At 42.9% G+C, this 23,714-nt stretch overlaps 1 protein-coding gene across 1 annotated transcript in view; it reads right to left on the bottom strand.

The window, feature by feature from the left end:
• Positions 1 to 1,059: 1,059 nt before the first annotated feature.
• The window catches only part of LOC143809230 (toll-like receptor 4), a 32,972-nt gene continuing 10,317 nt past the window's right edge, over positions 1,060 to 23,714 (bottom strand). Inside the window, exons 2-3 of the mRNA XM_077292347.1 lie at positions 4,353 to 4,519; positions 1,060 to 4,246 (exon numbers count right to left, since the gene is read on the bottom strand). Of these exons, the coding sequence (XP_077148462.1) occupies positions 1,990 to 4,246; positions 4,353 to 4,519 (2,424 nt within the window). The 3' untranslated portion in view covers positions 1,060 to 1,989. The remainder of the gene's footprint in view (positions 4,247 to 4,352; positions 4,520 to 23,714) is intronic.

Raw genomic sequence — 23,714 nt, forward strand, 5'->3', positions numbered from 1 at the left:
AAAGCTTCAAATTTGGTGTTCCAATGGTGTGGAGAGAGCCAAAAAATCATCATGATGACTGTTATTTCTGTGCAGTGCAAGTGCAAGGATTCAATAAGCATAAGAAACGAAAATGGGAGTAACATGAAATCTGCAAGAAGGCCTGTCCCTCATTGTGAAGATGTGCCTGTACCTGTGTTTACCATAAATAACAGTCATCATGATGATTTTTTGGCTCTCTCCACACCATTGGAACACCAAATTTGAAGCTTTTTCTTTGTCCTTTGCTCCATTTTCGTAATAATTCGATACATGCTTTGCACACTATGTGTGGTGCCCAAAACTTGTCTTGGTCCCCAAGCATAACCCCAAAATAGGCAAAATACACTTTTTTTTACGAAGTCTGTTATGTTTCTTCTATGTTTTGGCAGTGTGTATTCACCACAAATGTAACAGAATGAGTCTGGATCGTTAAGACAACTTCTTCTTGATGAGTTCATGCTTTTCACTGGAAAACAGACAACAACATAAAGTTAGTGCAAAAATCAAGCTATGAACAAACTTTTAGAACACTAATTAACACAAAACTATATTGAGAACTGCTCAGTTCAAGTACTAATCCAAAGAAATTAATGAGATGATGCGTCGCATTTACCAACAAGTGCTATAAATAAGATACCAAAAATGTCAAAAACTTGAGCCAATCTGGCAAAACTGATGACATATTCAGAATCAGCACCCCAAAAATACCCTAAATTCGATGAAATATCTTTGGCACCAAAAATGCTGTTGACCAGTGTTATTGATTCAATCAAATACTGAATCTATATACAGTGCGTGTTATCTATTTTCATATTTTCTGCACAACAATGCCTCTTATTTTATTAAAGATTACCTTTTATTGGATTTTGTTGGACCTGGATTTTTCTACCTTCATCCCAGCATCACCTCCGTATCTGGCAGAGACAGAATCCTGTGCTCCACGTATGGACCATGTAATGTTCTTCATTAAGTTGAGTGGAATTCACTACATTTTCTAGTACGCAGCTTACAAACAGAATGCATCTTCACCAGAAATTTAGAGATGTTACTTCAGTCAGTGACATCAGTGTCATAAATTTTATTGAATTATCCGTGTGGGCTTTATCTTCCCCCAAACTGGAGAAAAAAACCAGCAAAAGTTGCAAAATTTTTGTTCAACTCAAAATTGCCCCCCAAAATTGTGACATTTGATGGTATTTCTTCAGAATTGTTGCATAAAGTCTTGCATAAATCTGGTCCAATGTCTAGTATCGCAACTCTTAACTATAATATATACAATATAATACATACATGAATAATTAAGGCCCAATTTCAAGTATCATAGCTCATATCTATAGTATATAAAATATAATCCCAAAATTAGTGCAATTTTACTTATAAATTAACCAGACATTATAGAAGCTTTTCCATCAACGCCTTTATCCTATTAATATATTGCAGTCAACATGTTATACAGCACTGTGTACTTACAATTGCTCATTTTGCCTTTCTACCCAGCTAATTCTTCTCTTTTCTCTGTTCTATGTAGAAAAAGGAAGTATGTTTTCCCTACATTTATTACTCCCCTCTTCAACTCCTGACCAGCTGCTCCTTCTCACCCTGCTAGGAACTTTTGCAGTGATGACTCATGCAGGAAAAATTGACCTCCTCTTTCTACCTAGAGCTTAGAAGGATTCAGCTTGTCAGTTTTTAATCACATGATGTCATCGACCTAATGTAAAAGAGAAGAATTATCTGGGTGGAAAGGCAAAATGAGCAATTGTAAGTACACAGTGTTTTATAACAGGATGGCTACAATATAATAAGGCTATGGAAGTGTTTCTTTGACACATGGAAACCATCAACTTTCTGAATTGGATTAACACCAATAAGAATGGAAACATTAATTTATTAAGTGGATTGCACATAAGTCCAGTTTACCCCAAAGTTACAGTTTTTCCTTTATTCGTACACTTTGTTGTGTTCATTCTAGTTCTCAAACAGTTCTCCATCGACGTCTACCTGGTGAGTGCCTTTTGTCTTTTCATCCCCGTGCTGTAAAGCTTCTCTTAAGCGCATCCAAAAAACTCTTCTCTCTACATATCCATCCACCCACTTCAAGTAAGTGTTCTTGCGAAGATATTTGTTTAGTCCAAGCATATGTTTAAGATGAGCCATATTAACTGCCTCCAGGAGAATAACGATGATTCCACATTGGCTTTCCAAGAACTGCCAGGACATGACCATCTCAAATTCAAAGCTGCACCATTTGCTCTCAATAAAGTTTTGAGACAGGATAATTAAAGCTTTTCTGCTTCTACGAATTCCTTCATTCACAATATTGGTAGTGATGGGCATGCCTGGTATAAAATCTCGGTAATGTAGGCATAATTGAAAGCGTGGATTATTATCTTCTAATTTGGGAACTAATTGTTCTTTTACCCATTCTTCATCTAAGCTGGAATGGATAACAAATGCATCATATTCCTTTTCATAATTTTCATTTTTATCAGTTCGTAATAAATAGCAAAGGTAAAAATACTTTTGTTTATAACAACAAAATATACCCCCAGCAATGGATATTATCATTGCAAAAATCCCCAAACCTACATAAATAATCAAATCACAGTTTAAGTTCACTTCACTAAGCTGTGCACCCTTGAGATCTTCTGGTGTACTACATTTAAGATTTTCACTGAATTTCAGTCCTCTGCTTCTTTGCTCATGGACCCACAGGAGAAATGTTTTCTGGTGACAAGAACAGACATATGGATTATGTGATAGGTCCACGTTTTTCAATTTTTTGGATAGAAATGTAGTGGTTTCCTCAGAGAAACTCTGGAAACTGTTGGAACTCACATTTAACATTGTAAGTCCTATTAACGGACTTAGCATCGGTGGTTGGAGTTCTAGTAGGTTGTTCTTACTGAGGTCCAATGTTTGCAGAAATGTAAGACTAGCAAATGTTTCAACGGGAATATTCTTCAGTCCACAAGATGACACATCCAGTAAGCGGAGCTCAGTCAAGGTTGCAAAAACAGAAGCCAGGATATTAGTATCGAAGGTAGTATGGGCAACTTTAAGCACTTCTACACTCTTCAGGCCACAAAAAGAGCACTGAATAGAAAAATGGCATGATGTGTATGACAGATCAAGGTAAACTAGTCTTTCCATAAGATAAAAGATTGGATATGAGCCTACGTTGGTCAACTGTGTGTGACTGAGATCCAGTACACGGAGATGAGACATGTTTAGGAATAAACTCCTCAGGAATATCTTAGGATTGTAACTAAGGTTTAGGTGTTTCAGAAAAGGTACCCCATCATAAATCAAAGCACAACAAGGGTCAATATTTAGTTTATTCCCGCTCAAGTCCAGTAATTCAAGGTTAGGGGCTTCTATTGTGTCTTCGAAGTAGGAAAGTTGTTCATTTTGTGTTATCCGAATCTCTTTCAGTTTTTTGAGCTTTGAGATGACTCCCGAGGGCATTTTACAGAGCAGACTTTTTTTTACTTCAATCTTTTGAAGGTTGGAGGCTACAGATTTAAAGTACAAAAAATGTAAGTCTGTATTTATCACACGAAGAGACGTGATGTTTCTAAAGCACTCGCAGAAGATATTTTCTTTTGAAAAGTGCATACCACTTATTGCCAATTCATTAATTTTCATTCCGCATAATTCTTCAAAATGTTCACTTTTTACCGAAATCTTTGTTAAAGAGTTTCTGTAATGGCCAATCAATACAGTCTCAACATGAAGTCCATACATGGCATTAAAGCTCCTTTTCATAATATCTGCATTAGAAAAACAGCCTTTTAAATGTAATGTACGTAAAGAAATTAATGCAAAGGCACCAGGATCAATGTGGTCTATATGGTTCTGCGATAATATGAGTGAAAAATTGGAAACATTTACATTCCGTAGGTTCTCTAGGTCATTTTCTTTTATGTCAATAATCTGATTAGCACGGAGGTCCAGAACGTGAAGGGAAGACACATAAATGGGCAGGTACAAACTCTTCAGCAAATTCTTGGCAACATTCAGCTCCTTTAGCGAGATAAGTTGAGCCACAGGAAGCATTGATAGTGAAGTAAGAGATGTTTCAACAACAACAAGTCGATGTAAGGAATCAAGGCCTGAAAACATTAGTGGAGACCAAAATCGTATTGGGTTTCCAGTGAGGATTAAGGTATGCAAATTCTCAAGGCCAACGAAAGCATGATCTTCAATAGAGACTATACTGCACCTATGAAGATGGATACAAAAGGGATTAAAGGTATATTACAAAGGTATATAGGCACAAAAACATTTACATTTACAAGCCACTTTGGAGGATTTGGTGGAATACTCACCCTGTAAGGTCTAGAAGTTCAAGTGTAGATATCTGGAAGAAGTTCTTCTTGTGAAGACTCCTGAGTGGGTTAAAACTAAGGTCTAATCTTATAGAATGTGTAGGCAAATCCTGGGGCACCGTAGAGAAGTTGCAATTACAGCAGTTCAATGATACTGGAGGAAGTTCCTAGAGTGAATTAAAAAAAAATTTATTTTTAAATTAGATTACATTATGATCACTCAATTATTTGTAGTGAAGACTTAAAGGGATCTTCTCATTTAGCATGTTAAAGGCTGTGACAGGGTCTCTAGCACAGTTCATGAATAGAGATATGTGTCCGATATCAGTGATGTAAAACCAGAATAATTTTCCTCCAGCACACTACGTGCTAAGAGGGTTAATTTAAAGTTGTGTACATGGGCTGGTTTTGTGGGCACCCATAGAGTGAGAGGGAGGGTACTCACCATATCTCCACTTGCAGAGCCGACACCAGTATTTGTACAAACAGGACCTGCAGTGATGTCACAGTCATGTGATCATCACATGGGTTTGTTAAATACCTGGACATGAGAGTCAGTTTGGGTTGTGACTTGGGAGAGGAAGGACTCCCACATGGCTCCAGGAGGAACTGAGGACAGTGTGTGGTGTCTGCAGGTGAAAATCTGCAGAGAAAAGACCCCTCACAAGGCATATCCACTAATGAGACCCTCATTTGTCTCCAGAATGGGGCACCATCATGAGCTACTTTCAGTGGAGGGGTGGTTGGAATTGGAATTCCCTTAAAGATAAATGGGAATTTTGACCACCTCTCCACCATTAGTGGCCTGTTGTCTAAATAGATATGGTCTCATTGGCAGGTTCTGCATTTACTATACATTTATAGAATATATTGAAGCTATTAGAGTTGGTGCAAATTGATTTGCAGAAACAGGTCCATCAGCAGTATCCGCAGGATTCTTCTTTTGATTCGTCGGCCTGGCTGAACTTCTAATGTAAAGCTTCAGGCCAGCCAGCTAGTTAATAGAAAAGCTGGGAGATAGGCCTCTCATTCAGTGATTACAGAATACTGACATTGCACTGACTCTAGTCGCTATGCCATAAAAGCATGATATGGGAATACCTCTTTACACAACCTTACTGTTATTAAAACAAAAATCCAGCCCTTATCTCAGTTCCCCATGCCTTACAAATACGAATTGCTAATATGATGCAGCATAAAACTGTGGTTACTAAAGGCAGAGGAGTTTTCTTGTGATCCCCCTGGATATAGCTCATTTAACAGTTATGCATGTATAAAACGCCAGCATAATAAAAACTGCTAAGCATTGTATAATTAAACAAATTACACATCAAATATAAATACAAGCATAATGACCCTGTGTTGCTACATACTTACAAGAGCTAAAGGTAGAATTTAACGTTGATTCATTTATGTGACATTTTGCTCCCCAATTAATAGTGCCAGAGAGTGCAACTTACTAATGATATCAGCAAATTGCACCCTATTAATTGTGGTAGCAAAGTATTGCCCTATTGCGTTTCTATAGTGAGATGAAAAACATGTTCTGTCTTCAACAGGAAATCCTGTAAGACTTAATTAAGAACAAGTATGTTCTCAGCTCATCTCAGATATTATGGAGTTTTGGGGACACACAGTAATAGGTAAACAAAAGAATTCCCCCAAAAACTGGCACAAAAATACAAGTTTTGATCTTAGCAGCTATGGATGAGCAAACCCGTGGATGTTTGGGTTTGCCCAGAATTATTAAAAAGACTGGTTTGGTACCCAAACTTGACCCTGGAAACCAAACACAATATAAGTCAATGGGGACTCTAACTTTAATGCTGTAAAATGTTGGAGTAAGGACTAGGGGGCTGCAAATGGAAGAACAATGTTGGTAAGAGCAGGACAATTGTCCTGAAAACAAATGTGGATAGGGAAATCACTTAAAGGGGTTCTGTCACCATAGCAATCATGGTAAAACAGGAAGTAAATGAATAACATTACACTTTTAACAGTGCCCTCACAGAGTCGGAGGCTTGCTACCACAAGTCCAGTTAAAAAATTCACCCATAGAGCATGGGACACAGTACCCCTAGGGCTCCATAACATCTGCTCCAGTAGCCCACATTACAAATGTTGCTGATGAAAAGCTTTTAGTATGATCCTGGATCGAGCTGGTGATCCACGGGAAGGCTTGCTACCGGCAGTCCAGTTAAAAAGAAGCTTATAATAAATTTCACCCACAGAGCATGTTTCCACAATTATTGCACAGAAGCTGATAACAAATTTCACACGCAGAGCACATGCATTATCTATCTACCCAACCTCCTGATGAGCCTTATGGCGAAACGCATACAGGTTCTATGACATCTATCTTGATAAGTACCCCTCTTATTCATATTATTGTCTATATCAACTTAATCTATGGGTCATTCGAATAACTGATGATGGTAAAAGTTGATGCTGTTCTATTTTGGTTGAAGCACCCTTTATAAGTGTTTAATCTGGCCTGTGTATCATAAGGGTCTCTTAGGGCTAGCCGCCGTGATGCGGGGGCGCCATATCTGCTGATAAGTAGGGTGCCACTGCCAACCTCTGCTGACAGCCATGGAACAGCGGAGGTACAGATTAGAGAGGGGTTACTTATTTTATGCTGTGCATCATTTTTATCAGGCATGGTAATTAGTGTTGAGCATTCCGATACTGCAAGTATCGGGTATCGGCCGATATTTGCTGTATCGGAATTCCGATACCGAGTTCCGATATTTTTGCGATATCGGAAATCGGAATAGGAAGTGTGCGGTGCATATGGTTCCCAGGGTCTGGAGGAGAGGAGACTCTCCTTCAGGCCCTGGGATCCATATTCATGTAAAAAGTAAATAATAAAAATAAAAAATATGGATATACTCACCCCTCTGGCGGACCCTGGACCTTAGCGATGTAACCGGCAGCCTCCGTTCCTAAGAATGAGTGAGTGTAGGGCCTGCGATGACGTCGCGGCTTGTGATTGGTCGCGTGAGCGGTCACGCGACCAATCACAAGCCGTGACGTCATCGAAGGTCCTTCACTCTGCATTCTTAGGGAACGGAGGCAGACGCTTGGACCGGTGAGAGCCGGGGCCGTCAGAGGGGTGAGTATATCAATATTTTTTATTTTTATTCTTTATTTTATACATGAATATGGATCCCAGGGCCTGAAGGAGAGTTTCCTCTCCTTCAGACCCTGAGAACCATTCCGATATTTTGTGTCCCATTGATATGCATTGGTATCGGGTATCGGTATCGGCGATATCCGATACTTTTTGGGTATCGGCCGATCCAATCTGATACCGATACCTTTGCATATCGGAAGGTATCGCTCAACACTAATGGTAATTCACTATTTTCCCTGACCTGATTTATATATACAGGTGCACTGCCTTTCTTTCTGACCTGTTCTATTGGGTACTGTCCTCATATGTTGTGAAAGTGGATCAGCTGGCACTTATTGATAGGGCATAATAGGACAGTAGGGTCAGCAGTCGGTGAGCGGGGGCGCCATTCTCATGTGCGTTGTCATAGGGTGCCAACCTTCCACAGCCGGGCAGGCACACAGTTCAGGGTTCATCTTGAGGGTGGATGTAGCGTGCACATTTTTAGTGTGGTGTTTGTAATTGTTGTTTGTCCCTTTTTAGAGTTATATATTAAAAGTTATATTTTATATTCTTATTATTGGGGAATATTCATGTTAGCTTATATTTATTTACTCCTTATACCTAGTTTGATTATTTCTGCAGAGCATATTTCCACATTTCCCTAAAAATCAAATACTTCACACCCAGACAATGGCCCAGAGTACCCCCACAGGCAAGGTTGCAGAGTACACAGAGCGGCTTAAAGGTACAGTACTCCCACAAATATTAGTTAAAGAATACACATAGCGGCTTTTGACACAGTAAACTCACAGATATGGGTTAAAAAGAATACACACAGCGGCTTTTGGCACAGTACCATTACACACAGGGTTGCATAAGAGAAAAATAATACGTCCAGACGCACTTCACTCCCACCATCACAGTTACAGATTATAAAAACTTTGGGTTAGGAATGGCATTGTCACAGATACAGGTGCAGAGCACACAGAGAGTGGTTTTTCAAAACAGCGCAGATGCAAACCCTTAAACTGTTAATCACTACAGCTGCATCCTGTCCCTACGTTAAGCAGAAGAAAAATAAAAAATAATAGTCTTAAACTGAGAAGAACAGGTCCAAGTGGTGGTATAGGTAGAAGATGCTGCACAGCACTGCAGCTCATTGGTTAGAACTGAAGCTTTGCAGCATTGGGCTCCTGGGTTCAAATACAACCAAGGACAACATCTGCAAAGAGTTTGTGTCTTTTTCCCTTGTTTGTGTAGGTTTCATCAAGGTAATCTGATTTCCTCCCACACTCCAAAGAAAAACTGATAGGCATGAGCTCGCTTGACATGCCTTGGAGGTTTTGTCATGCCCAGAAGCCAGCGTTCCCTTAGAATGTGCTTTCAGCGCTGCTGGTGGTGCCCTGATGGATAAGCGCATCCAGGTGTCCTCTCAAAGTGTAGACCACCTAACTTTCATCAAAATGAACAAGTCATGGATCGCCAATGATTTTTGCACCCCAGTTACAGATTGGGCAGACTAGGCAATGGTGTCATATTTAGTGTCATGTATTCATCTCACATTATTGCAGTCTTTGCCATCTTTTTGTTGTCTTTTGTGCCTGCTGTTGTTACTGCTGCTGATGTTACAAACAATTTGTTTTAAATGTGGAGACTCAAAGTTGGGTCTCCATCTGGTGGGTTGCCTGTGTAAGTAGGGCTCCCAGATAGACAGGCCTGAACCCACTTTCAGTCAATTACATTTGTTACTTTCCTTACATTTTTCTACCAATACTACTGTATGAAACTGATGTTTGTGCTATCTGAGTCTGGCTGGAATTTAAAAAAAAATTAAGGTGTTGCATGAGGTATCAGGGCTCTTATCTAAGAAGACTAACACTGCTCCGTTAACCACCAGGTCCTCATTGAAGCTTCAATTCCAAGCTGTAAATGCTGGACCAGGCCCTGGTGCCATTTGCAAATTTCTACTGTGGGTCAATTAATGCCTCTTTTCATGGTGTCTGCCCCTAATTCTGTTTGGGAAGCTATTTGTCACACCTTAAGATGTTGTCTACGCATTTGGTTTTGGCTTCCTATTGAATCTAATGGGGCTCAGATACATTCGCTGAAACGTTTTGCGGACATCAGTCCGTACGTCAAATCTGAACCGAAACGAACTTTGAAAGGTTCGCTCATCTCTACTGTTCTTTAAAATGGCAGAAAAAGGAGACTGCATAATATTTCCATTTTGTTGCACCCTATTTTAAATCTTACCGACTCCGTGAGAAAATTATATGTCAAGGTAAGTGGTATAACATCTTTATACCTATCCCAGAGTGTCTATCAGCCATATGCTCCTTATTCTCATCACGCTTCCTAAAGCTCAATGTGGACAAAACTGAACTCATCATCCTTCATCCATCTCAACTAACCCCCCTACTAGATATGTCTATAACAATAAATTACACCACGCTCTCCGCAACACAGAAAGTCTAATGCCTTGGAGTAACCCTCAATTCTGCCCTGTCCATCAAAAAGCATATGCAAGCTCTTGCCACCTCCTGCTGCCTCCAACTCAAAAATATTTGCAGATATGTCTTCCCCAACCCTCAATTTAGTAAAAAGTTAGAGCATGCCCTCATCATCTCTCGCCTCAACTACTACAATATCCTCATCTGTGGCCTCCCTACTAGCACCTCTCTGGTCTATCCTTAACTCTGCTGGCCAACTAATCCACCTCTCACCACACTATTCCTCCACAAATCCCTTTTCTGGCTCAAAATTCCTCAATGTCTTCAGTTCAATCTGCTAACACTGAACTACAAAGTAGTCCATAATCTGTCTCCTCCGCATATCTTCGAACTAATCACTCACCCAATGGCTTCCAAGTCTTTTTCTGAGTATGCTCTAATGCTGGATGATGGTGAAATTGCCTACTGCTAGCCAGCAAGAGCAGTGTGTTGGTCACACTTGATGCCTCGCACCCTTGAGGGCCTCGTATACTCTTCACCCTCCTCCCAATCCTGGCAAGGGGGAACTTTAGCAGAGTCCTTCCTAGGTGGTGAGCAGCACAGCGGCTGATGACCAGACACACTAACAGAAGACAGAGCAAACACATCAGAGACAAAAAATTACAGCGCAACTGCATAAATTAAGGTGAACAATAATAAATGAAGCACAGGCACCAAAGCATGAACCTCCTCAGAAGCACAGCAACATTGACATTAAACACCCCCCAGAATTGAGAATAATCAACAACAAAAGGAGAAAATAGCAGGTTTAAATCTGCCTCCCAGCAGTCACCTGACCATGCTAGGGCAATGCCCAATCTCCACTTCGGACCACAGAGACACCGGAGTAGGGGAGAGAAGACTGGAGGGAACCTCATACCCCTTTCAATTAGTTAAACATTAAATGGAATTCCATATTTTTCTGGAATCAACAATCTGTTCGCCCTCATACTTTTCCTGACTATCCACCAGGACAGGGCCCAGGGAGGAATGAGCGACCACCGGTCTCTGAACTTTCTTTAGTAGGGGCCAATGAAAGACATTGGGGACCCTAACAGCAGAGGTGAGTTAACCCTAAAAGCAACTGGATTAACTTCCTCCAGAATAGGAAAAGGTGTAATAAACCAAGGGCCTAACTTAGAGCAAGGTAACTTTAGTTTAAGGTTTTTAGTGGACACTCACATCAGATCCCCAACCACCAACTGCTGCCCTTAAGATAGAAGTTGATCAGCTGCAACCTTCTGCCTGGAGGACGCCTTCTGCAGTTGCCATAGAATCCCCTCCCAAACCACCCTCAGCCTAATAGTAGTTTCATAGACTCCAGGAATTTCTTCCCACCCCCTGAGGAAAGCAGGAGACCTGGTATGGAGATAAAAGTTACAAAAGAAAGAAGACATACCCAATGACTTATGATGTCTATTATTAAAGGAAAACTCTGCCAAAAGTAAATAGTCCCCTATTCAATCTGGTTATGAGAACAAAAGCACCTAAGGTACATTTACAGTGACTGGTTAGTCCTTTCTGAAAGACCATTAGACTGGGGATGGCATGCAGAAAAAAATGACAATTTCGTCCCAATACTGCCACAGAAAGCATTCCAGAACCTATAGATAAATGTGAGCCTCAGACACTATATTGACCGGGACACCATGTAACCTGACCACATTATCAATAAACACGTTTATCATCTTGTGAGAGTAAGGCAAACTTGTCAGATAGATGAGGTGGCACTGGTGGGAGAAACGGTCAACGATAACCCAGATAACAGTCATCCCATCAGAGGCAAGTAGATCTATGATAAAATCCATTGAGATATTCTACCAGGGTCAGTCCGGAATAGGAAGTGGGAGGAGTTTACAAACCTGAGAGGACCATGGCACCTTACTCCTGGCGCGCACCTCACAGAACTGAACAAATGCCTTCACATCCTGATCCAAGGAGGGCCTCTTTTCACCAAGTGCATGGTACCCTTGACCCCAGCCCGGACAGAATTATGAGAGTCCTGGATAATATGGAGCCTAAGGTTAACAGGCTCAAACAACTTATTCTGCGGGGTATCAGTGGGATCCAGTGCTATGACTTAACAATCTTCCATTCTACTTTGTTTGTGGTGACCACCAGGGGATAACATGGGTGATTGACCTCCTCCTGCTGAACAGGGTATAAACTACAGGAGACAGCATCCACATGGGTGTTTTTAGACCCAGGAATGTAGGTAATAGAAAAATGAAATTGTGAAAAAACAAGGCTCATCTAGCCTGTCTGGGATTAAGCCTTTTGGCGGTTTACAAATAGATTAAATTTTTATGGTTAGTGAGCTCTACAAGTGGATGTTTAGCTCCCTCAAAGAAGTGCCTTCACTCCTCAAGAGCCCATTTAATGGCCAACAATTCCCAGTTGCCAACATCATAATTTAACTCCGTGGGAGAAAATGTATTAGGAAAAAAAGCACAGGGCCGAAGTTGAGTAAGAGTAGCATATCCCTGAGACAACACCGCCCCATGTCAACCTCAGATGCATCCACCTCAACCACAAATGGTTTATCAAGGTCCAGATGGACCAGAACCGTGGCAGAGGCAAATGCCTCCTTGAGGCTAGAAAATGCACAATCAGACTCAACCCCTCACCCAGCTACATCGGCCTCCTTGCGAGTAGAGTCGATGATGGGTTTGAACATTTTGGAAAATCCCATGATGAACCTTCTTTTGAACATCCTTTTATAGATTATCAATTATCAATGTAAATCTGTCGTTAAACCCCCAAGTCCTCCTTTTTTTATGGAGGGCTTTAATTAATATTCATAGTTTTTATTATTCTGTTTTTCTCCTAAGTATTACCTCATTCTTTATAAGCTGAGTGGACATGTTGTCATATCAGAGTCCACTTGAGCATTGTATAACCTGCTGACAGGTATAACTTAGAGCACGTACACACATTAATTAATATCTGTGATTTTTATACATATTCAACAAAGCGTCCATTTTGTCTGTAAGCATCCATGTTTTGGATATCTTCAATCTTTAATCAGGATACATATCCTTAATAGCCACCCCTTTGGAGATAAGTAAAATCAAACCCCTAATCTCGTCGAGCCTATCAATCTGTCTTAGTGATCTGATGGATTTTTTCACCGCTTACGAGACAAGCCATCTCTAGTAGATGGACCATCCTTAACAGACTTGTGCAGAAGGAAGTCAGATCCTACTCTCTCCCTCATTGGCATGTTTCAGGCAGACATATTCAGGGGAGGTGGATATGGCATTCCTCTCATGGTTTCACAGCAGCATCTTTCATCTAGAAGATCATTAAAGTCGGCATGTGTGGTCATCACTGTGGTTTCCTTGGTTTTCATCATCAATTTCTTAAGGCATGGAGATATACATATTCAGAAAAGCATCCATTTTGTCTGTAAGCATCAGTTATTTTGTATATCTTCAATCATTAATCAGGATACATATCCTTAACAGCGCCTCTTCCCTTCAGAGCTTTGCACTGTGCCTCAAAAGTAGTATTTCCCCACATATGGTGTATTGGCGCACTCAGGAGAAATTGTACAACAAATTGGTGCATTTTCTACTGTTACCCTTATGAAAATGCTAAATTTGGGGCCATAATAACATTTTTGTGAGGAAAATATGATTTTATTATTTTCGCAGTTCAACGTTATAAACTTCTGTGAAGCACCTGGGGGTTCAAGGTGCTCACCACACACTTAAATACATTCCTTGAGGGGTCTAGTTTCCAAAATGGGGTCACTCGTGGGGTTGCCACTGTTTAGGCACATCAGAGGCTCTCCAAATGGGACATGACTTTCGCTAATGATTCCAGGAAATGTTAAGTTCAAAAAGTCAAATTACGCTGCGGTCCCTAAAAAATGTTTTTGTAAATTTTGTTGGAAAAATAAAAAATCGCTGGTCAAAGTTTAACCCATATAAGTTCCTAACAAAAAATAATTTTGGTTCCAAAATTTTGCTAATGTAAAGTAGACATGTGGGAAATGTTACTTATTAACTATGTTCGTGACATATCTCTGTGATTAAGGGCATAAAAATTCAAAGTTGGAAAATTTTCAAAATTTTCGCCAAATTTCCACTTTTTTTCACAAATAAAGTCAAGTCAAATCGAAGAAATTCTACCACTATCGTGAAATCTCACAGGGATCCGTTGAAGCATTCCATGGTTATTACCTCATCAAGTGACAGTGATCACAATTGTAAAAATTGGCCTAGTCATTAATGTGCAAACCACCTTCGTGGGCTGATTTACATATAAAAAATAATCTTTGAGTTCCTTGAAGGCAATATGAACATGATCCCTATGGGACAACACATCCCTATTAGTGATGAGCGAGTGTGCTCGTTACTCGAGTTTTCCGAGCATGCTGGGGTGTTCTCCGAGTATCTTGGGTGTGCTCGTAGATTATGTTTGAGTCCCCGCAGCGGCATGATTTGCAGCTGCTAGACAGCCTGAATACATGTGGGGATTCCCTAACAAACAGGCAATCCCTGCATGTGTTCAGGTTGTCTAATAGCCACAAATCATGCAGCTGCAGGAACACATATGCGAGGGAGGGCCAGGGCCATAGTCGTGGCTGAGAGTATCTGCTTACACGTGCCCTGGCCTCCCGCCACATGCACACAATGTCCCCTTTTTAGCGTACCCTCAGCTACATCATCTGCATCGTCAGGGTCCCATCTGAGCGGTCATTTCCCAGATGGTCCAGATGATGACAGTCTCACACCAAATGTTTAGTTGACCCGCAGAGGAGCCACAATCTACCTTCCTAGTGTAATTGTCTTTGCGTATATAAGTAGGACATCTTTCCCAGTTGCATCGGCTCCTCCACGATAGATGAAGGTAGTTCTGGAGACAGCACTACTCTCCTACCAGAAGCTTTGTCCCATAAGTGATCTTGTCTCCTTCTGTCCAGATGTACGTCCAGAGTCATGGAGGCTTCCAGGCTTTGAAGCAGTGAGTGATGCACTAACATGTCTTTTGCAGAATCTGCCAGTCTATGCTTTGCATCATTCCGCCGTCTGAATTGAGAACAATTTTTCTCCTCCAAGAGGCTACCCTGAACGAGTGCTCTGAGGTCAGGCTACTTTCACACATCAGGTTTTTGCCGTCAGGCTAAATCCGGTGAGTTTTTAAAAAAAAGTATCCTTTTTTTTACCGCCGGATCCGTTTTTTTCTCATAGAGTTGTATTAGCGCTGGATTGCGCCTGATGGCCACATGTTTCATCCCTTTTTTGATGGATCCGTCCTAAAAGCTGTTTTCAGCGGACGGAGAAAACGTTCTGAGGAACGTTTTCTCTGTCTGGCGAAAAAACGCCCAGTGACTGATCCGGTGAAAAATGTACAAAACAGACATGTGAAATAATGAATCCGGCCTCCGAATCCTGTTTTCCATGCATTCTCCATTCAAATCATGCACATTTTCCATTCTGGGGTCTCTCTCTCTCTCTCTCTTCCCCAGAACAGGAAGTCCATCCGCGGGTTAATTTAAATTAAAAAATATGGATCCAGCAAAAAAACGGATCCGTTGCATCAGGTTTTCCACTATTTGCAACGGATCAATTTTTTCAACAATTACCTGGATCCTGCCTGACGTCAAAGAACTGATGTGTGAAAGTAGCTTTAGAGTTGGTGATGGCAGCTGTATCTGGTTTATCATAAAGGAGTCCAATGCCCTAAAAAATCCTCAATGGAGTTACTGAACAGGGAATCATCAAAGTAAAGGCCCATGTCTGGGGATCCCCCCCTAAATAAAGAGATAGCCAGCTTCACCTGAGACCTCCCGTCCCCTGAAGACATGGGTCTAAACTGAAAATATAAGTTGCAATTCTCCTGAAAATTAAGAAATTGTTAGCGATCTCCCGAAATAAAATCTGTCAATGGAACTTTATGCTCAAGGGATCTTCTGACCCCAACAACAGGGCCCGGTACATGGGGTATAGAAGCTACCAGAGGAGCGGTCGCTTCAGTACGTAACTGAGCTAAGGCTCGGGTATGATGCCCCACAGTAACAGCCAAATCCTGAAACATGCTAAGCAGATTTTGCATCTGCTCTACCAGCTGATTAATTCAATCAAGACTAATTATGTGTAATACTGGGTAATGGTGAAATAACCTACTGCCAGTCAGCAAGAGTAGTGTGTCGGTCACACTGCCGTGCACCCTTGAGGGCCGAGTATACTCTTCACTCACCTCCCTGTAATGGCAAAGGGAAACTTTAGCCGAGCCCTTCCCAGTCAGCGAGCAGCACGGCATCTGGTGGCCGGACACACAAACAGCAAACAAGGAAAACACATCAGAACCAAAAAACTGCAGTACAACTGCATAAACCAAGGTGAACAATAATAAATGAAGCACAGGCACCATGGACCTCCTCAGAAGCTCAGAAACAATTACCTTAATTACTCGTCAGAACTGAGAATAATCAGCAACAAAAGGAGGAAATGGCAGGTTTAAATCTATCTCCCAGCAGTCACCTGAAAATGTCGGGACAATGCCCAATCTCCACCAAAGACCACAGAGACACCAGATGAGGGGAGAGACGATTGGAGGTAACCTCATACTATCTGACTGCACCAGCAGGTACAACGTCCTTCACCCACTGGCAGCAGCTAATACCAAGGGGCCCGGCATCCCGGGGATCACCGCACAGCATAATCGCTAGGAGCAGTGGTGTCCCGCCTCCCAGTGATGGAGGAGTGCATCTCCTAGAATGTGATACCTGGTCTGTTGACCCACTGAAGAGAGGGAGCCCGCCCAGGAGTGCGAGGGGCCTGCTCAGGAAAGAAGCTACCATTCCTGACATATGCCCCATCGTCCGAAATTCTATGCTGCTACAGCTCCAATTATCCAACACCTTTGAATCTTTCAGACAGAACACAGAAAAACCCATCTCTTCAAAAAAGCTGGCATCTTTCAATAACCCCGGCTATTGAACTCCCCAACACCGCAGCTACTGTAACCCCCCAACCTACTTTCTCCTTCCAAATTATCCATGATCCTCTATACTGTAAGCCCACAAGGGCAGGGCCCTCACTCCTCTGTACCCATCTGTCATTGTTAGCTTGTTATCTGTATTTCCTATTTGTATCCTGTAACCCCTGTCATGTACAGCAGCTGGGAATCAATGGTACTCTAAAAATAAATAATAATAATAATAATATTGAGGCTGATAGTAACATAAAGCCAATATTCTGTTGTAATGGCTAAAAATGGAGATAACTCAGATGCAGAACATCTATCCTCATATATAGAAAACACACATCAAGAAGAGAAAGGTAATAATGGATGCATCTTTGGGATAAAATACAGATTAATTTAGTGCATGACACTTGCGCAAAATGCATTGATGTCACATAATGCCAGGACGTAGAGGGGGACTGCTGGGATGAAACAAAGGCACTGCAGAGTCCACAACAGGTGATTGTTGCTGCAGCCGCTGAACACATGTTGTGCCGCCTCTCAGCAGTGATCAGCGGCTAATTCACCTGCCGCTCTGTCTGTGCAGCGGCTGCAGCAGCAATCATCTGAGGCACAGCCCAGTCATCCTTCTTGCTCTGATTAAACTGTTCCAAAGCAACAAACCCAACCAAGGAGCATGGACATGTTAATGAGAAGCCAGAATGCTGCTGTTTCAGACAGCCTTGACAATGTCTAGGACGGAAAATATAGTAGAGATTATGTCCTTCTTCCTCTCCTGCATTGCTAAACCAGTGTGGTGGCACTGACAATAAGAAGGAGGAGGCTGCAAAGCTACCTAAAGCCATGCAGGGATCAAATGCAAAATCTGTTTTATGCCTGTAGCCTAGCCACATTCCCTGTCTGCTGACCCCTTAACAGCTGCCCTTCACTATCCTCTCCCCCACATTCCAACAACCCACTCCAATCCTCTGATTACTCTTCCACATACCTATTGCCCTCCCCACAATAGTTTTCCTGGCCTTCTAAGAAGACAAAAGCCTCACCTATTGCTATCCTTGAATGTAACAATCCTACTTATTTATGTCCAAAAATCAGCTATTTCAAGAAAAATTGTCCATGTAATGTATATATAAATACCATATATGTGCTTGTCATGTGTGTTTATTTGTGCAATGCATATACTGTATTTTTATCGCAAATGTATGTATTTGGGACTAGAAGAAAAAACAATTTAAATAAATTCAATGGGGCAATAGTTTTGTATGTAATCATATAATACCCTAAAAAATAATTTTATTAAATATTATTAAAATGCCACCAACCTGTGGCTACACCAAAAACTAAACAAAAACACACCGTGAAAAAACTGGAATGGGAAAAGAGACATACCCTGATGTGTGTCTATGCTGAAGTCTGCCTGTCTGCGGGGGTTGGCGCCCTAGGGGAAGCATATTGGCACCCCCGCTTGGCGACGGCGGACCCTGGGGTCCCTAGATTGACCCTGATTGGCCCAATGGGGCCCTCTTCCCACACAATGATGCACTATAGGTACCCCTATGGACTATACATGAAACACGTATAAATAGGGAGACCTATATCCCACACCGTTAAAAACAATTAGAGAACATGTTAGTAGGCGTTTGACGGAAATGAAAATGCACTTGTAACAATGATTGTGGATAATTTATGACAAAAAGTACATTTGTACAAATTACTGCATTTTTCATTAACCTCAACTATAATACAATTAAAAAAGCATTTTCCACCGAACAGATCAAAGCTGACCAGCAAACCAATGATAAATACTGTCTGGGCCAAATGAATATATGTCTTATACAAGCATGATGTTGAATAGAAAAAATGATGAACACCAACCAAAACAGATATACATGATCAATAGGGTTGAGCGAAACGGATCGGTCATTTTCATAAGTCCCCGACTTTTGGCAAAGTTGGGTTTCATGAAACCTGACCCGACCCCAGCGTGGGATCGGCCATGCGGTACACGATCTTCGCACCAAAGTCGCGTTCCTTATGACGCTTAAAGCACCATTTTTCAGCCAATGAAGGTGCACGCAGAGTGTGGGCAGCGTGATGACATAGGTCCTGGTCCCCACCATCTTAAAGAAGGGCATGGCAGTGATTGGCTTGCTTTCTGCGGCGTCACAGGGGCCATAAAGGGGCGTTCCCGCCGACCGCCATGTTACTGCTGCTGATCTGAGCATAGGGAGAGGTTGTTGCCGCTTCGTCAGAAGCAGGGATAGCGTTAGGCAGGGTAAATTAAGCCCCAAACCGCTTGTGCTGTAGCGATTTCCACTGTCCAACACCACCTTTTCTTTTTGGGACAGTGGAGGCTCGATTTCTGTGCAACAGCTCTGTCTGTAGGTTATAAGGCTCCCTGATAGCTGCGTTGCTGTGTGTACGCCGCTGTGCAAACCAACTGCTTTTTTCAAAGCACAAATCCTGTTGCTCCTTCATCTCTGCACAGCTATCTTGTTTGTTTGTCCACACTTTTGACTTTTGTGTGATTTGTGTGCAGCAGTCCTTTTTATTGCTGCCTGACATACTTTTCTGAGATTACTGTAGGGAGATAGTAATTGTAGTGCTTTTTTTTTTTTTTTCTATATATCTCTTCAAGCCACTTTCTGCCACAGAAAACCTACTGTATAAGGCCGGTTTCACACGTCAGTGGCTCCGGTACGTGAGGTGACAGTTTCCTCCCGTACCGGAGACACTGACACACGTAGACCCATAAAAATCAATGCATCTGTTCAGATGTCATTGATTTTGTGCGGACCGTGTGCGGACCGTGTCTCCGTGTGCCAAACACGGAGACATGTCAGTGTTCGTGGGAGCGCACGTTTTACACGGACCCAATAGAGTCAATGGGTCCGCATAAAACACGGACCTCACACGGACATTCTCCGCCTGGGGTCCGTGTGCGTGCCGGAGACAGCGCTACAGTAAGCGCTGTCCCCCCCACATGGTGCTGAAGCCGGTATTCATATCTTCCCTGTAGCAGCGTTTGCTATAGAGAAAATATGAAGAATAGTGTTAAAAATAAAGGTTTAGGTGTCCGCCGCCCTCCCACCCCCTGTGCGCCCCCCCGCTGGTCAGAAAATACTTATCCGGGTCCCCCGTCGGCTGTCGCTCCTTCCTGGTCTGGCCGCGGCTTCTCTACTGTATGCGGCCGATTACACTCATGAATATGTGGCTCCACCTCCAATAGGGGCGGAGCCGCCTATTCATGACTGTAAATGATCGGGCCCACGTGACCGCATACAGTAGGAGGCGCGGCCAGACCAGGAAGGAGCGACTGCCGACGGGGGATCCGGGTGAGTATTTTCTGACCAGCGGGGGGGGCGCACAGGGGGTGGGGGGGTGGCGGACACATGGATCTTTATTTTAAACACTATTCTTCATATTTTCCCTGCAGCAAACGTTGCTACAGGGAACATATGAATCGCAGCTTCAGCACCATGCAGAGTGGGTACCACACGCTCCGTGTGGTACCCACTCGCCATACGGGCGGCACACGTGTGCCGCAGGTATGGCCTCCGTGAGTTCCCAGGCACACGGACACGGATAACTCCGGTACCGATTTATTCCGGTACCGGAATTATCTGGACGTGTGGGACAGCCCTAACAGTGTGCCTGATTTCTTCCTAATTCTCCCATAAAAAAAAAAGTGGGAGATTAAGACTGGCCAATCTGCAGTAGTGCCAGTCCTGTGTGTGGCTTCTGTCTTTTTTTTCTGCCACAGAAAACCTACTGTATAACAGTGTGCCTGATTTCTTCACAATTCTCCCATAAAACAAAAAAAAAAGTGGGAGATTAAGACTGGCAAATCTGCATTAGTGCCAGTCCTGTGTGTGGCTTCTGTCTTTTTTTTCTGCCACAGAAAACCTACTGTGTAGCAGTGGGCCTGATTTCTTCACAATTCTCCCATAAAACAAAAAAAAAAGTGGGAGATTAAGACTGGCAAATCTGCAGCAGTGCCAGTCCTGTGTGTGGCTTCTGTCTTTTTTTTCTGCCACAGAAAACCTACTGTATAACAGTATGCCTGATTTGTTCCTAATTCTCCCATAAAACAAAAAAAAAGTGGGAGATTAAGACTGGCAAATCTGCAGTAGTGCCAGTCCTGTGTGTGGCTTCTGTCTTTTTTTTCTGCCACAGAAAACCTACTGTATAACAGTGTGCCTGATTTCTTCACAATTCTCCCATAAAAAAAAAAAAAAAAGTGGGAGATTAAGACTGGCAAATCTGGATTAGTGCCAGTCCTGTGTGTGGCATCTGTCTTTTTTTTTCTGCCACAGAAAACCTACTGTGTAGCAGTGGGCCTGATTTCTTCACAATTCTCCCATAAAACCAAAAAAAAAGTGGGAGAGTAAGACTGGCAAATCTGCAGTAGTGCCAGTCCTGTGTGTGGCATCTGTCTTTTTTTTCTGCCACAGAAAACCTACTGTGTAACAGTGGGCCAGATTAAATCACTTGTCTCACATATCCCCCCAAAAAATTAAAATAAAGGGAGAATAATCTTGCCAAACCTGTGCATGTGTGCGAGTGCTGTCTGTGGTATCTGTCAGTCATTTTGTGCCACAGGAACTATACCGTGATATAGTGGGCCTGATTCAATCCTTTGTCTCCCATATCAAAAAAAAGAGGGACATTTCTATTGCCAGTGTTTTTATCTGCATCACTCCTGTTAGTGCCATATCTGCCAGCCTCTTTCTGCTAATCAAACTGTGTTGTTGTGTAATACAGTGGGCCTGATTTTTCCCTGGATTCCCCCACACATAAAGAGGGACATTTCTATTGCCAGTGTTTTTATCTGCGTCACTCCTGTTAGTGCCATATCTGCCAGCCTCTTTCTGCTAATCAAACTGTCTAGTGTAATACAGTGGGCCTAATTTTTCACTGCATTCTCCCACACATAAAAAAGGGAGATTTACATTCCCAACAAGTTCACGCACACCTTGTACCTGGTTTTACAGGACCACATAACGCTTGTTAGGGTACCGTCTCACAGTGGCACTTTGATCGCTGCGACGGCACGATCCGTGACGTTCCAGCAATATCCATACGATATCGCTGTGTCTGACACGCAGCAGCGATCAGGGACCCCGCTGAGAATCGTACGTCGTAGCAGATCGTTTGGAACTTTCTTTCGTCGCTGGATCTCCCGCTGTCATCGTTGGATCGGTGTGTGTGTGACACCGATCCAACGATGCGTTCGCTTGTAACCAGGATAAACATCGGGTTACTAAGCACAGGGCCGTGCTTAGTAACCCGATTTTTACCCTGGTTACCATCGTAAATGTAAAAAAAACCAAATAGTACATACTCACATTCCGGTGTCCGTCAGGTCCCTTGCCGTCTGCTTCCCGCACTGACTGACTGCCGGCCGTAAAGTGAAAGCAGAGCACAGCAGTTACATCACCGCTGTGCTTTGCTTTCACTTTACGGCCGGCAGACAGTCAGTGCGGGAAGCAGACGGCAAGGGACCTGACAGACACCGGAATGTGAGTATGTACTGTTTGTTTTTTTTTACATTTACGATGGTAATCAGGGTAAACATCGGGTTACTAAGCGCGGCCCTGCGCTTAGTAACCCGATGTTTACCCTGGTTACCTGGGGACCTCGGCATCGTTGGTCGCTGGAGAGCTGTCTGTGTGACAGCTCCCCAGCGACCACACAACGACTTACCAACAATCACGGCCCGGTCGTATCGCTGGTCGTGATCGTTGGTAAATCGTTTTGTGTAACGGTACTCTAAGTTTGGTAACATTTTTCCAAGAATGAGGAAGTCTGGTGGAAGAGGTCGTGGCCGTGGGCGGTCATTGGCAGCTGGTAATGATGGTAGTGGTGGTGGTCGTGGAGCATCAGGTGGTCGTGGGAAAAGCAGTATAGCCCCTAAGTCTCGAGTTGTTGAGCCAGCATCATCGTCTGGCTGCACAAGGCCTCGAAGGCTCCCTTTTCTGGGAGTAGGAAAACCGCTTTTGAAGCCGGAGCAGCAGGAACAAGTATTGGCTTTCATTGCTGACTCTGCCTCTAGCTCTTTCGCCAACTCCTCGGAAAGTGCCAAATGTCAGAGCAGTGCGTCGTCAGTGGATTCTCCCAGTCAGGAACAAGTCGCTTCCTTGTGTCCTTCACCCAGAACAACAGTGAAGGCTGCGTCAGGCGACACAACTGGTTACTCCATGGAGCTCTTTACACATACCGTGCCTGGGTTAGAAAGGGAAATTGTTAACAGGCCATGCCCATTACAAGATGAATCGGACATGGAGTGCACAGATGCACAGCCACAGCCAGATTATTATGCTGTTCCTTTGACTCAGATCAGAACATTGCCCTCGCAGTGTAGTGATCCAGAATCTGACCCCGATGAGACTATGGAGCCCCGTCACGAACGCTATAGCACCGGCTTACACGGTGACCCAGAGGAAGGTGCACAGAACATAGAAGAGGAGGTCATAGATGACCCAGTTGTTGACCCCGATTGGCAGCCATTGGGGGAACAGGGTGCAGGCGGCAGTAGCTCTGAAGCGGAGGAGGAGGAGCCGCAGCAGGCATCAACATCACAACAGGTTCCATCTGGCAGGCCCGTATCTGGCCAAAAACGTATGGCAAAACCAAAACCAGTTGTAGGACAGCGTGGCCATCAGGTTAAAGTAGCTCAGTGTGCAATGCCTGAAAAGGTATCCGATAGGAAGAGTGCAGTCTGGAATTTTTTTAACCAAGATCCCAATTATCAGCGCAAAGTCATCTGTAAGAAATGCTCAAGGACCTTCAGCAGAGGTCAGAATGTTAAAAATTTAA

Source organism: Ranitomeya variabilis, chromosome 2 (assembly GCF_051348905.1).
Source record: "Ranitomeya variabilis isolate aRanVar5 chromosome 2, aRanVar5.hap1, whole genome shotgun sequence".
NCBI classification, from domain to species: domain Eukaryota; kingdom Metazoa; phylum Chordata; class Amphibia; order Anura; family Dendrobatidae; genus Ranitomeya; species Ranitomeya variabilis.